This window comes from Suricata suricatta, chromosome 12, assembly GCF_006229205.1.
Source record: "Suricata suricatta isolate VVHF042 chromosome 12, meerkat_22Aug2017_6uvM2_HiC, whole genome shotgun sequence".
Lineage (NCBI taxonomy): Eukaryota > Metazoa > Chordata > Mammalia > Carnivora > Herpestidae > Suricata > Suricata suricatta.
The window spans coordinates 64,339,676-64,351,664 of NC_043711.1; the positions used below are offsets into that span (position 1 = coordinate 64,339,676).

Here is an 11,989-nt window from a genome sequence, read left to right on the forward strand (position 1 = left end):
ATGTTCATCTGTTTTGTATCTTAAAGTCCTCATATGAGTAAAGTCATATATTTGTCTTTCTCTAACTAATTTTGCTTAGCATAATACCCTCTAGTTCCATTCATGTAGTTGCAAATGGCAAGATTTCATTATTTTTTATTGCTGAGTAATACTCCATTGTGTATGTGTATATATATATATATATATATATATATATATATATATGGATATGGAAGATGTGAGATAAATATGTATTTATCTCACATATACATATATATTTATCTCACATCTTCTTTATCCATTCATCCACCAATGGTCATTTGGGCTCTTTCCATTCTTTGGCTATTGTTGACAGTGCTGCTATAAACATTGGGATGCATGTGCCCTTTTGAAACAACATACCTGAATTCCTTGGATAAATACTAGGGTAGGTCTATTTTTAATTTTTTGAGGAAGCTCCATACTGTTTTCCAGAGTGGTTACACCAGTTTGCATTCCCACCAGCAGTGCAAAAGAGATCCTCTTTCTCTTTTGCACTGTATCCTCTTTCCTACACTTTCTCTGTATCCTCGCCAACATCTGTTGTTGCCTGAGTTGTTAATGTTAGCCATTCTGACAGGTGTGAGATGGTTTCTCATTGTGGTTTTGATTTCTATTTTTTTGATGATGAATAGTGTTGAACGTTTTTTCATGTGTTGGCTGGCCATTTATATGTCTTCTTTGGAGAAGTATCTATTCATGTCTTTTGCCCATTTCTTCACTGAATTATCTGGTGTCACTTATTTTTCTGGTGTTGAGTTGGATTAATTCTTTATAGATTTTGGATACTAACTCTTTATCAGATATGTCATTTGCAAATATTTTCTCCCATTCTGTTGGTTGCCTTTTAGTTTGCTGATTGTTTCCTTTGCTGTGCAGAAACTTTTTATTTTGATGAGGTCCCAATAGTTCATTTTTGCTTTTGTTTGTTTCCTATGCCTTTGGAGATGTGTTGAGTAAGAAGATGCTGCGGCCAAGGTCAAAGAGGTTTTTGCCACTTTCTCCTTGAGGATTTTGATGGCTTCTGTCTTACCTTTAAGTCTTTCATCCACTTTGAATTTATTTTTGTGTATGGTGTAAGAAGGTGGTCCAGGATCATTTTTCTGCATGTTGCTCTCCAGTTTTCCCAGCACCACTTGTTGAAGAGAGTGTCTTTATTCCATTTGATATTGTTTCCTTCTTTGTCAAAACTTAGTTGGCCATAGGTTTGTGGGTCCATTTCTGGGTTCACTATTCTGCTCCATTGGTCTGTCTGTTTTTGTGCTAGAACCACCTACTTTCAATCTTTGGAATTCCTCATGATTCCTGATCCACTGGTGGCACTCTTCCAGAATTTCTACAGCTGTTAGAGTTTTGTTTTTCAAAAATGTAGACCATTAACATTTTAATGGGAGCTTTGGAGAAAGAGACAGTGGGTGCCCTCGTTCAGTTCTATGCCTTGCCTTTTATTTGATCCTCTCTGGCTGCAGTAGGGAAGGCAGATGTGTTTAGTGACAAGCCCAAAGCCTGGATCTCCACTGAGATGGAGAAGAGCACATATCAGTTCTTCCCTCCTCTTTTCATGAAGCCAGGCCCTCAGGGCATCCTCAGGGGTGCACATCCTGGTGCCCAGCTTGTATCATGATTTCTACAAAGGCTGGTGATTTCTCACCTCAACTTGTTTTTTCCCACCACATGCTTTACATATCATAAACACCAATAAATTTAGGAAGAAGACCTTAGAATCATATTAACTTTTTAAAACAATCTATTTCTCCACTGCTTTGATTTATTTACTTATTTTATTTATTTTAAAAATATTTTAATATTTGTTTATTTTTGAGAGAGAGACAGAGTGTGAGCAGGGGAGGAACAGAGAGAAAGGGAAACACAAAATCTGAAGCAGGCGCCAGGCTCTGAGCTGTCATCACAGTGCCCAACATGCGCTCAAACTAACAGACTGTGAGATTATGACCCAAGCCAAAGTCAGACACCTAACTGACCGAGCCACCTGGGTGCCCCATTTACTTATTTTATTTAAATCCAAGTTAAAATATAGAATCATAACAATTTCAGGAATAGAATTTAGTGATTCATCATTTACATATAATACACAGTGCTCATCCCAGTAAGTGCCTTCTTAAATGTCCATCACCCATTTAGCTCTCCCAGCACCGCACCAGCAGCCCTCAGTTTGTTCTCTGTATTCTAATGAACTGAGGGCTGAAGGGGGAGGGGGAAAGGGGAAGAGGGGTGATGGTCATGGAGGAGGGCACTTGTGGGAAGAGCACTGGGTATTACATGGAAACCAATTTGACAATAAACTATATATATTTAAAAAGTCTCTTATGGTTTATCTTGCTTTCTGTTTTTATCTTATTTTTGCTTCCCTTCCCCTATGTTCATCTGTTGTGTTTCTTAAATTGCACATATGAGTGAAATTATATGATACTGTCTTTCTCTGACTTATTTCAGATTAGCATAATACCCTTCAGTTCCATCCACGTTGCTGCAAATGGCAAGATTTTATTTTTTGGATTGCCAAGTAATATTCCATTACGTAGATATCCCACATCTTTATCCATTCATCAGTCAATGGACATTTGGGCTCTTTCCATACTTTGGCTACTGTTGATAGTGCTGCTATAAACAATGGGGTGCATGTGCCCCTTAGAATCAGCATTTTTGTATCCTTTGGATAAATATCCAGTAGTACAATTGCTGGATCATAGGCAGTTCTATTTTTCTTTTTTTAATTTTTGAGGAAGTTTCATACTGTTTTCCAGCATGGCTGCACCAGTTGCATTCTCACCACCAGGGCAAGAGGGTTCATCTTTTTTTATTTTTTAAAGGGTTCCTCTTTCTCTGCATGCTCACAAGCACCTGTTGTTGCCTGAGTTGTTATTTTTGGCCATAGATTTATATTAACTTGTATCGCCTTTGATTCCTAATACTTTTGGCCTTCTCCCAGTTCAAGTATAAAGTTCCATAAACTTTAACAATTCTCGAGACTCCACCCGCTTATCCTATATGTGACCTGAATCCCCCATTGCCCTGTGCCTTTATTTTCTCATTTGTATTTAGTGGATAAGTATCATAAAATAATAACAGAATTCAGCAGTTTACTCAGTGGTTATTTTGAGCACACATGTACCAGGCACAGTGGGAAAAGTATATCACGAACAGAAGACATAAAGGTCTCACACCTCATGAGGTTGACATTCAAGTGCTTTCTAGTATAGTTTTCCATAAGGAATGGAATTCAGCCAGAACAAGTGTGCCCCCCAAGACTCCCTGGGGGTTCACTTATTAGAGTGCATTGTTCCAAGCTAATCACTCTAGAATAGGGGACAGAGGGGACATGGCCTGAAGCCAGCATCTTCTTATGAAAGGCTCCGAGGCCTTGACCAATGTCCTCATCTCTGACTTCCCAGAGAGCCAGGAGGGGGTAGATATTATTTTTACTATGCGGACAGGAAAATAGGAGTCCCAGAACCACCCCAAGTCACCCTCAGATCCAGTGATAGAAACACACTGAGAGTAGTGTCTCTGGCCTTCTAGACTGCCTCTTCAACCTTGCAGCAACCAGCATTTGAAATCCCTTATATAAAGATTGTATATAATGATGAACTTCATCACATTTCAAAAATAGAGAAAATATAGGGGCACCTGGGTAGCTCAGTCAGTTAAGTGTCTGACTTTAGCTCAGGTCATGATCTCATGGTTCATGGGTTTGAGCCCCGCATCGGGCTCTGTGCTGAACGTTTGCTCAGAGCCTGGAACCTGCTTTAGATTCTGTGTCTCCCTCTCTCTCTGACACTCCTCCACTTGTGCTGTCTTACTCTATCTTTCAAAAATAAATAAATGTAAAAAACTTTTTAGGGGCACCTGGGTGGCTCAGTTGGTTGAGCGTCCAGCTTCAGCTTAGGTCATGATCTCACAGTTCGTGGGTTTGAGCCCCGCGTCGGGCTCTGTGCTGACAGCTAGCTCAGAGCCTGGAGCCTGCTTTGGATTCTGTACCTCCCTCTCTCTCTGACCCTCCCCTGCTCGCGTTGTCTCTCTGTGTCTCTCAAAAATAAATAAAAAACATTTTAAAAAATTAAATAAATTAAAAAAAATTTTTAAATAGAGAAAAGATAATAAACTCTTCGGATTTCTGAGGATAAATGAGAGCTTTTAACCCCAAAACAAGAGCTGACTTGATGGGGTCACTCATGCATCAGGTGAGCATGTTTTCTGAACAGTCATACTTAGGCTGATTCTGAACACTTTATATAGCATGCAGAGTGAATTTTAGGATTCACCCATTTGCTTTTCCTAGGAATATTTATTTTCCTTTGTAATAAAACTAGTGTGTTTGGGATTCTGGGTTTTTGTGAGGTTTCTCATTGCATTGCTGTCCTTAATAAATATAAAACAACATCAGTGTGGTATCCTTCCCCAACACAAGGTTTTAGAGACCAGCAAGCTTTACATTAGGTGGGTTTATTTGTGCCACTGGCTGTCAAAGACCACACACATGCAGTCACACATGCATCTGCATGCACACGCTCACACTCACCTGTCCCTGCGGCTCACTCGCACCCCCCCGCCCCCGGGACTCAGAACTTAGCGTCGGGGAGGAAGCGTTTGCTTTGAGGGTTGAGTTCGCACAAGTGGGACAGCAATATTTTGCAGCAGTGGAAATGACCATGTTGTCTAATCCTGCAGCCTGAAAACAGACTCCTGCTGAAGGAAGTCGGACCGACAGGGGAAGGAAGAGTCGCTGTGATTGAACAGCTGCTCAATGAGGTGAGTATATCCCAAAGAAGTCTCTCTGGGGATTTCAGCCTCACGTTTCACCTCTGCCTCTTTCACATGGAAGTCTTGTTCAGTATTGGAATGATCACAGGGCCATTTCATTTTTAAACCGCCTGGAAGTGGATTAAATGGCCAGTCAAGAACTTTACATTAATTGTTATTGGTTGCTAGTTATAGCAGAGAAAATAAACCAAAAAGTCATATGAGTCCAAATAATGTGCTCAAAGATGGGCAGAATCCCTGGTCTGTGACCCCACATGACCTTCATGTTTCCTAATGAAGCGAAGTTGTCTGGGTGCCTGCCCTCCTGAGGAGAACACGAGTTCTATGGCCCCGTGGCCTACAGCTGGCTCTGTTATAGGTCAGCTCTTGGCTTTCCTGATGTTCTTCTCTTTTGATGTAAAGCATATTTGTTACACTTCCTAGGATGGCAGGTGGGTAGTGCTGAGAGCAGAGTTTCGTGGCAAATTTCTTTTACTTATGCTGCAGGGAGCAGATCCCAACTGCAGGGATAGTGAGGAGCGACCCGTCCTAATCATGGCTGTTGTGAATCAGCACCATGAAGCGATTCCGGTTCTCGTGCAGAGAGGAGCCGACACCGAGCAGCGGTGGGGACCGTAAGTAGGACACAATCAAGGGACAGCCCTGGCACAGCGTCACAGCCAGCTGTGACCTCACACGTACTCCCTGTTCAATTTGAAGCACTCAGGAGCCATTTTTTTTTTTTAAGCCTATTTGGGCCTTAATCAGAGACTTAACTGCTTCTATTTTCCAAATCTGGGGAAAGCAAAATTTTTTAAATGGACTATTGGATTGCCTGATTTTTTTGTACTTTTTATAAATGGTAAATTTTGGGTTTTTAAAATTTTTTTTAAATGTCTTTATTTTATTTTAAGAGATAGAGAGTGAGCAGGGGAGGGGCTGAGAGAGAGGGAGACACAGAATCTGAAGCAGGCTCCATGCCCTGAGCTGTCAGCACAGAGCCTGATGTGGGGCTCGAACCCACAGACTGTGAGATCATGACTGGAGCTGAAGTCAGCTGCTTAACCAACTGAGCCAACCCGGCTCCCCATAAATGATAAATTTTGTTAACTCGCTGTTATACTGTTGTGGGGGTGGCATATCCTTCACCCTTGGGATGTTAAGTGACATTTCATCGTGATCTGAGCTGTTGAGATCGATAAGAGAAGAGTGGACCCAGTGTTTTCCCTGAGAAAATGTACCCATGAAATTACTACAGGGAGATATCCTTATCCGGTTGTCTCTGGCTGCTGGCACACTAGGGGCGAGCCGGCACGTGTGAGTTCACCACACGACCTGGTGAAGCAGGACGGACAGATACCGAGTCCTGTGGGGTGCTCCTGCCTCTTCCTTAGTCTCGGGGCTGTCCTGCCTCTTGACCTCTCCCAGCCTTGTGATTCTGTTGTTCTCTTGCAAATTACAGTAAAACATGGGATGGTGAGTAACTTGTTATGTGGGTGTTCTGCAAGACGAGCAAACTTTTCTAATAAATTTTAACTTGGTAAATGAGCAATGTCTTATGATACGAGCAGTACATAATGCCAAATGTCACATAATCACAACTGAGTTAATGGTTCTTGAAATTCACTTTGATATACAAGTGCTTGAAGAACAAGCATGTTTCTAGAACAAATTATGCTCACAAACCAAGGTTTTACTGTACTTTGGAAAGGTGAGGTGGAATGTTCTTTGAGGAACATTCCATATGTTAACCGTTTACATCCTGTCAACCCAGTTGCCAAACTAGAAGTTCCCGAGGGTTCCTGCAGGCATCTGGCAGTGCTGCTCCAGTACTGAGACCAGGCTGAGGCCCTGTCAGAGCCCCACGCAGACAGCACAGGGGGCCAAAGTTAAATAGCTTCACTTTTGTCTTTCTCTGTCTCAAAATTTCCTCTGGCATTTTTATTAAAAATGTATCCCTGGTCATTTCTCTGTGTGCACTATTCTAAGCTTCTGCCCAGTAGGACAGCTATATCAAGGCCTGACCCCATTTTTACCTTTATCTTATAGCAGAATGTTTGGCACACCTGGTATACATATTAAGTGGCTGGAATTTACTTGCTCACCTTTTCTTAGGATTCACATTCTTCATACTTTGTCAGCTTCTTCATTTACCCACACTCATTATTCATAAAAATAATGCTACCTTGTTAAGGTACACTTTATATTTGCACAATTCAGGTAAGCTTTTCTTAGAGAATTTACATATAATATATGTGGTTGATACAAAATCTCTTGAGCAGATTTGGAATTGATGCTTATGTATGAGGTGTCCTAGTTTTGTGAAAAGTCCAGCTGAGAGGAAGAAACTACTCTGGACATGGAAGAATTTACCTGTTTTTCATTCATGTTCCTCAGTTTCCATTCTTGCTTCATTACCATTCTATAAATCGACATTCATCCAGACATGATCTTATTGCGTCTCTACTAACTCTCTGCTCGTACCATCTGTCTGAACGGTGTGTGACAGCCTCCCACTGCATTAGCCCAGTTAGCAGAATTTAGGTCTGTGGAGCAAGGGTGGGTAGAAAAGCTAGACCAGAAGCCCGTCCTCAAAATAGAGCATAGAGATCTCTTCTCCCATTTTAGTTTATGCCAGTGGAAGAAAGCACATTTTTCCACTGGGAGCCAACACTGCTGAGTCTGGTTTACAATTGCTAGTTCTAGGTGTTGAGACCCAGGTCAGCCTGACTTCTGCCCCACAATGGACCTCTGTATATCCAGGAACATGACCTCAAGGCTCCAACTGTTCTACTGCTCTTTATGCGCAAGCCATCCAGAGATCTGGTTTTCCTGTAAAGAGGCCAGTGATTGTTCCTTAGCAAACAAGGGTTAGAAAGCCCTTCCTGCACCCACCCACCCCTACCCTGAGCTCTTTTGGCTAGTGGAGAGAAGCAGCCTAGTGGTCTCTATGCAAGGTAACTCCTAGTGTTTCTGTTTTCAATATTTGTATCTTTCCTACCAGAGTACACTCATATTCAACCCAAAGGGATGGCTAAGGAGAAGTACACATCCTCCACCAAAGCAGATACTTCTTATCGGCAGATTTCAAAAACACAGATTCAAGGTCTCATTAGGAGAGGCACAGAGTGGGTACCATTTGCTTTAGGAGAACAGCAGCCCTCCTTCACCGGCGGTTTCAGACATTTCATCCCTTAGCTCTGCTCCAGTAGCCAGGAGGGACACACGTAACCGTCAGTCTGCTTCTTAGAGCTTCAACTGGGGAGATTTATTGCTATTAGGTAATTCACGATTTACAAAGAAAGAATGTGCCTTCATCCACCGTGATACTTAGATCTGAATAAACAGTTTGAGTTGTTTGTGCATTAATAGTAAAGTTTCTTTAAAGTACAAATTCATGGGGGGCACCTGAATGGCTCAATTGGTTAAGCATCTGACTTCGGCTCAGCTCATGATCTCACAGTTTCTGAGTTTGAGCCCCACGTGGAGCTTTGTGCTGACAGCTCAGAGCTGGAAGCTTCCTTCAGATTCTATGTCTCCCTCTGTCTCTGCCCCTCCCCTGCTTGCACGCTGTCTCTCTCTCTAAAAAATAAGCATTAAAAAAAATTTAAGTACAAATTCGCAGAACACCACACTGTACCTGCTGTATAAAACATGTTCTAGAAGTTCTGGTAATATAGTACTATGCTGTTCAGAGGGACAAATCTGTAGGGTATCACCTCTACCCTGAAGCATGGGGCCCTGAGAAGAGGGTATTCCACAAGTGCCGTTGCCATGGTGGAGTCATGTTGTTTGAGGAGCAGGATACAAGTTAGAGTCGGCAGTCACAATTCTTTACTTCCGTAAACTCAATGGTGGTTACACAGAAAATCTAACCATAGCACCCCCTCCCCACCTCGTAAATGGAATGCACGTTCTCTCAGTTCAGAAGGAGTTACGCAGGAAGAAGATCATACATCTATTCAGGAGATGTGGCAACTCCATGGATATGTGCAGGTTCCAACGATAAATGCCTTATAAAGACCCAAGGAACTTGAGTGGTGAAGTGACCAACAGTTGAGCCCTAAGCTACCAGGGAGAAAGGAACAGTGAAAGATAAGGAGGGGCATCGGTGTCATTCGTGTGACTCAGACATCCTTTGTCTGTGTGCCCATAGCATCCTGCATTGCAACTAGTTTATTTTTTTAAATGTTTTTATTTATTATTGAGACAGACACAGAGCATGAGTGGGGGAGGAGCAGAGAGAGAGGGAGACACAGAATCTGAAGCAGGTGCCAGGTTCTGAGCTGTCAGCACAGAGCCTGATGCGAGGCTCGAACCCACAAACTGTGAGATCATGACCTGAGCCGAAGCTGCTTAACCGACTGAGCCACCCAGGTGCCCCTACATTGCAACTGCTTTAGCAGGATGATTTTCTTCCCCTCAAACAGGCTTCGAAATACAGCTCTTCATGAAGCGACCCTGCTTGGCCTGGTAGGAAAAGAGTGCGTCGCTGCTTTACTGCGGTATGTTCCCGGCCTCTGGGGGAGACTTCTGAGGGCCACAGTGACCTCCCTGCTGACTGTGATGATTGCAGAAGGCCCTAGTTCCTGAACAGTTAGCTCTGTGAATGGGGGCCATCATCCCACCATGGGTCCCCAGCACTGAGGGCTTCTAAAAGCACAATAAAAATATCTGCTCCCTGCCCCAACACACTTGGTTGTAGACTTTGGTGCAATGGGAGCCAATGGCCAGGGTTGGCAATTGAACATGCTGAAATCACAGAGCCCCTCAAAAGGTCTCAGGGTAGAGCCACCCTTGAGAGTGAGGTCATGGTGGCCTCTTGGGGACTGGTTTAGGAAGGTCAGGCTGGGAGGCTCCCAGACTGGCCTCTGTGTCAGGGAAAAGCCATCCTCAAGTTCAGGCACCTGAGTGCTTCTATTCCTGCCCATTTCCTTGGCAGATGTAATGCAAGCATCCAAAAGAAGAACATGAATGGTCAGACGGCATATGACCTGGCATTGAACACTGGGGATGAGGTCATCACCTCGCTCTTTGCTGCTAAGCTCGGCCTGGATGACTCTTAGATCCAAGATCCTGTGCGAGACCTAACTGCAAGAAACCATCCAGCTCTGGCTGTTCTCTGTTTCTTTCTGAGATGTGTTATTTGTGGTTTGGGAATTGAGGTTGAGAGGAAGGCAGAGGGTTTTTTTTTTTTTTTTTAATGTGACAGTGTAAGCCACCACGTGACCATTTCCCAGTAGGCTCTGGATGGTGACGAACTTCACATGTTTTTTTAAAGGGTCTCTTGCTGCTTATTTTGGAATTTTCTTTTAAATTTATTTTTAATAGATAATAATTGCTTATGGTTCAAAGCTAAACAATATGAAGTGTTAAGTAGTAAAAACTCTGCCACCCCTGTCCCACACAGCCACCCACGTCCCCTCCTTGGAGGCTCCAATGATCCCAGTGTCATCTGCGTCTTTCCAGAAATAGTAGATTATATAAGCACATGTATATAATATATGCGTATGTACATATAGGGTATATACTAAATACAAATATAGAGAACAGATATATTCTTTCTCCTCTCTTAAGACAAGTACTAGCAAACCACACACCCATCTGATGTTTTACATCTTGTTCTTTTCCTTAATATCTCTTGTAGGTGGTTCCAAATTAGTACCTAAAGATTAAGTTTATGTAAAAACTTTCATTTCTGATGTGAAGTATTCCTGTTGTCGTGGTTTGTTCTTCAGTTGACAAACAGGCCTTGAATAAGCCCATGTACAGGAATGTGCAATTTTGACTGACTTATTTTTTCAGACTGTGATTTCAGTCTTTGGGTGATAATGCTGCAATCGTGGAGTCCCTAAATAGTTTCTGTTCAAGTCTGTTGACAGAGTATCTGTTAGTTTAGAATGATTAATACAGCACAATAAATAGACTTGGCTGACTGCTTGCTGTTGTCACTACCTGTACATTCTTTCCTGCAACAGTGACAGTCTGCGGGAGGACAGGGACAGAGGCGCTGGCAGCGGAAACCCCCATGTGGGGTTGGGGGGCAACCAGCACTGGCTCTTCCCTGTCACTCGGTGGGCCGTCTGTGCTGCGGGGGCTACTGCAAGGTGACTGGAGGCCCAAGAGCCCCGTGGAGTGTGATCAGGTGCTTTGATGTCGGAGCCAGTTTGCCCTGTCAGCCTAGCAGTATGACATGACCTTTCCCAGACTTTTCTGCCTTTATGGTTCGGTTCAGGGTGTCTGCACCAGGTTCCAGATTCCTGAGGTGGAAGTGAGGCCGCGGCCATCGCACTAGGAGGGTGGGTTAGGGCACCAGACCCTGCCGCAGCTCAAACCCTACAGGCTGTGGAATTGATACTCAGGGAGCAGGGTACAGAGTTCAAGACTATTTTCCCCAGAGCTCAGGGAGCAGGTAAGGCCCGACAGACCCATGGGTTCCAGAAACAATCCTCTTGGAGCTCTCAGGGTCACTTTCATACCCTGAGTGCAGGGTCCACATCTCCACTGTTCCTTGGGCTTCTGCACTTCCTGGGGCAGGGTTCCTGCCCTCTGCCCCAGCGGCAAAGCACAGACCTGACCTCTCATGCCTTTTGCTAAAGCCCACCCCCGGCATAAATTACCCATGAATTTCACTGCTTCAGAGTCAAACCTCACAAACTGTACAGGTGGCTTAAGATGCAAGAACATAGGTTCAAATCCAGGAACTTTCTGATGAAATCCTACAGGGTTATGTAAAACTGAAATGCCCGTATCACGAAAGCCCCCCAAGAAAGACGCACCAGAGTCCAGAGTCAAAGCCAAAAAGCAAAGGTGTTTATTGCAGGTTCGAACCCAGGACCTCTGCACCCTCCAAACTGTTGGAGCAGAGGGAGCCAGAGAGCCCCGAACAAAGGTGGGGTAGGAATTTTATGAGTTTGGGAAGGGGGAGTTACAGGAAATTACGACATAGGTACAGTGATCCAATTATTATTATACAATATAATTGACAGCAGGTTTAACCATTCACATTGCCTAGAGTACTTGTTACTTTTGGCGGGACCCAATCACAACATTTAGAGTATTGACCAATCACAGAGTGGGCCCAGGACCCTCACGTAGGGCGTGACTAGTCTTAACCTCCATCTTTAGGCCCGCCCCCAGAAATGTTAATGGTGTTAGCTGGTCTTCAAGGTCAGAGGGGAAACCTGAATCAAATCTGCATCCTTACAAA

At 43.6% G+C, this 11,989-nt stretch overlaps 1 protein-coding gene across 8 annotated transcripts in view; it reads left to right on the top strand.

Moving 5' to 3' along the window:
* The window catches only part of DZANK1 (double zinc ribbon and ankyrin repeat domains 1), a 67,121-nt gene extending 56,402 nt beyond the window's left edge, over positions 1-10,719 (top strand). For all 8 annotated transcript variants that reach the window (XM_029918902.1, XM_029918901.1, XM_029918906.1 and 5 more), the window contains 4 exons: positions 4,708-4,788; positions 5,287-5,414; positions 9,210-9,284; positions 9,722-10,719. In XM_029918902.1, the coding sequence (XP_029774762.1) occupies positions 4,708-4,788; positions 5,287-5,414; positions 9,210-9,284; positions 9,722-9,845 (408 nt within the window). In that variant the 3' untranslated portion in view covers positions 9,846-10,719. The remainder of the gene's footprint in view (positions 1-4,707; positions 4,789-5,286; positions 5,415-9,209; positions 9,285-9,721) is intronic.
* Positions 10,720-11,989: the final 1,270 nt, after the last annotated feature.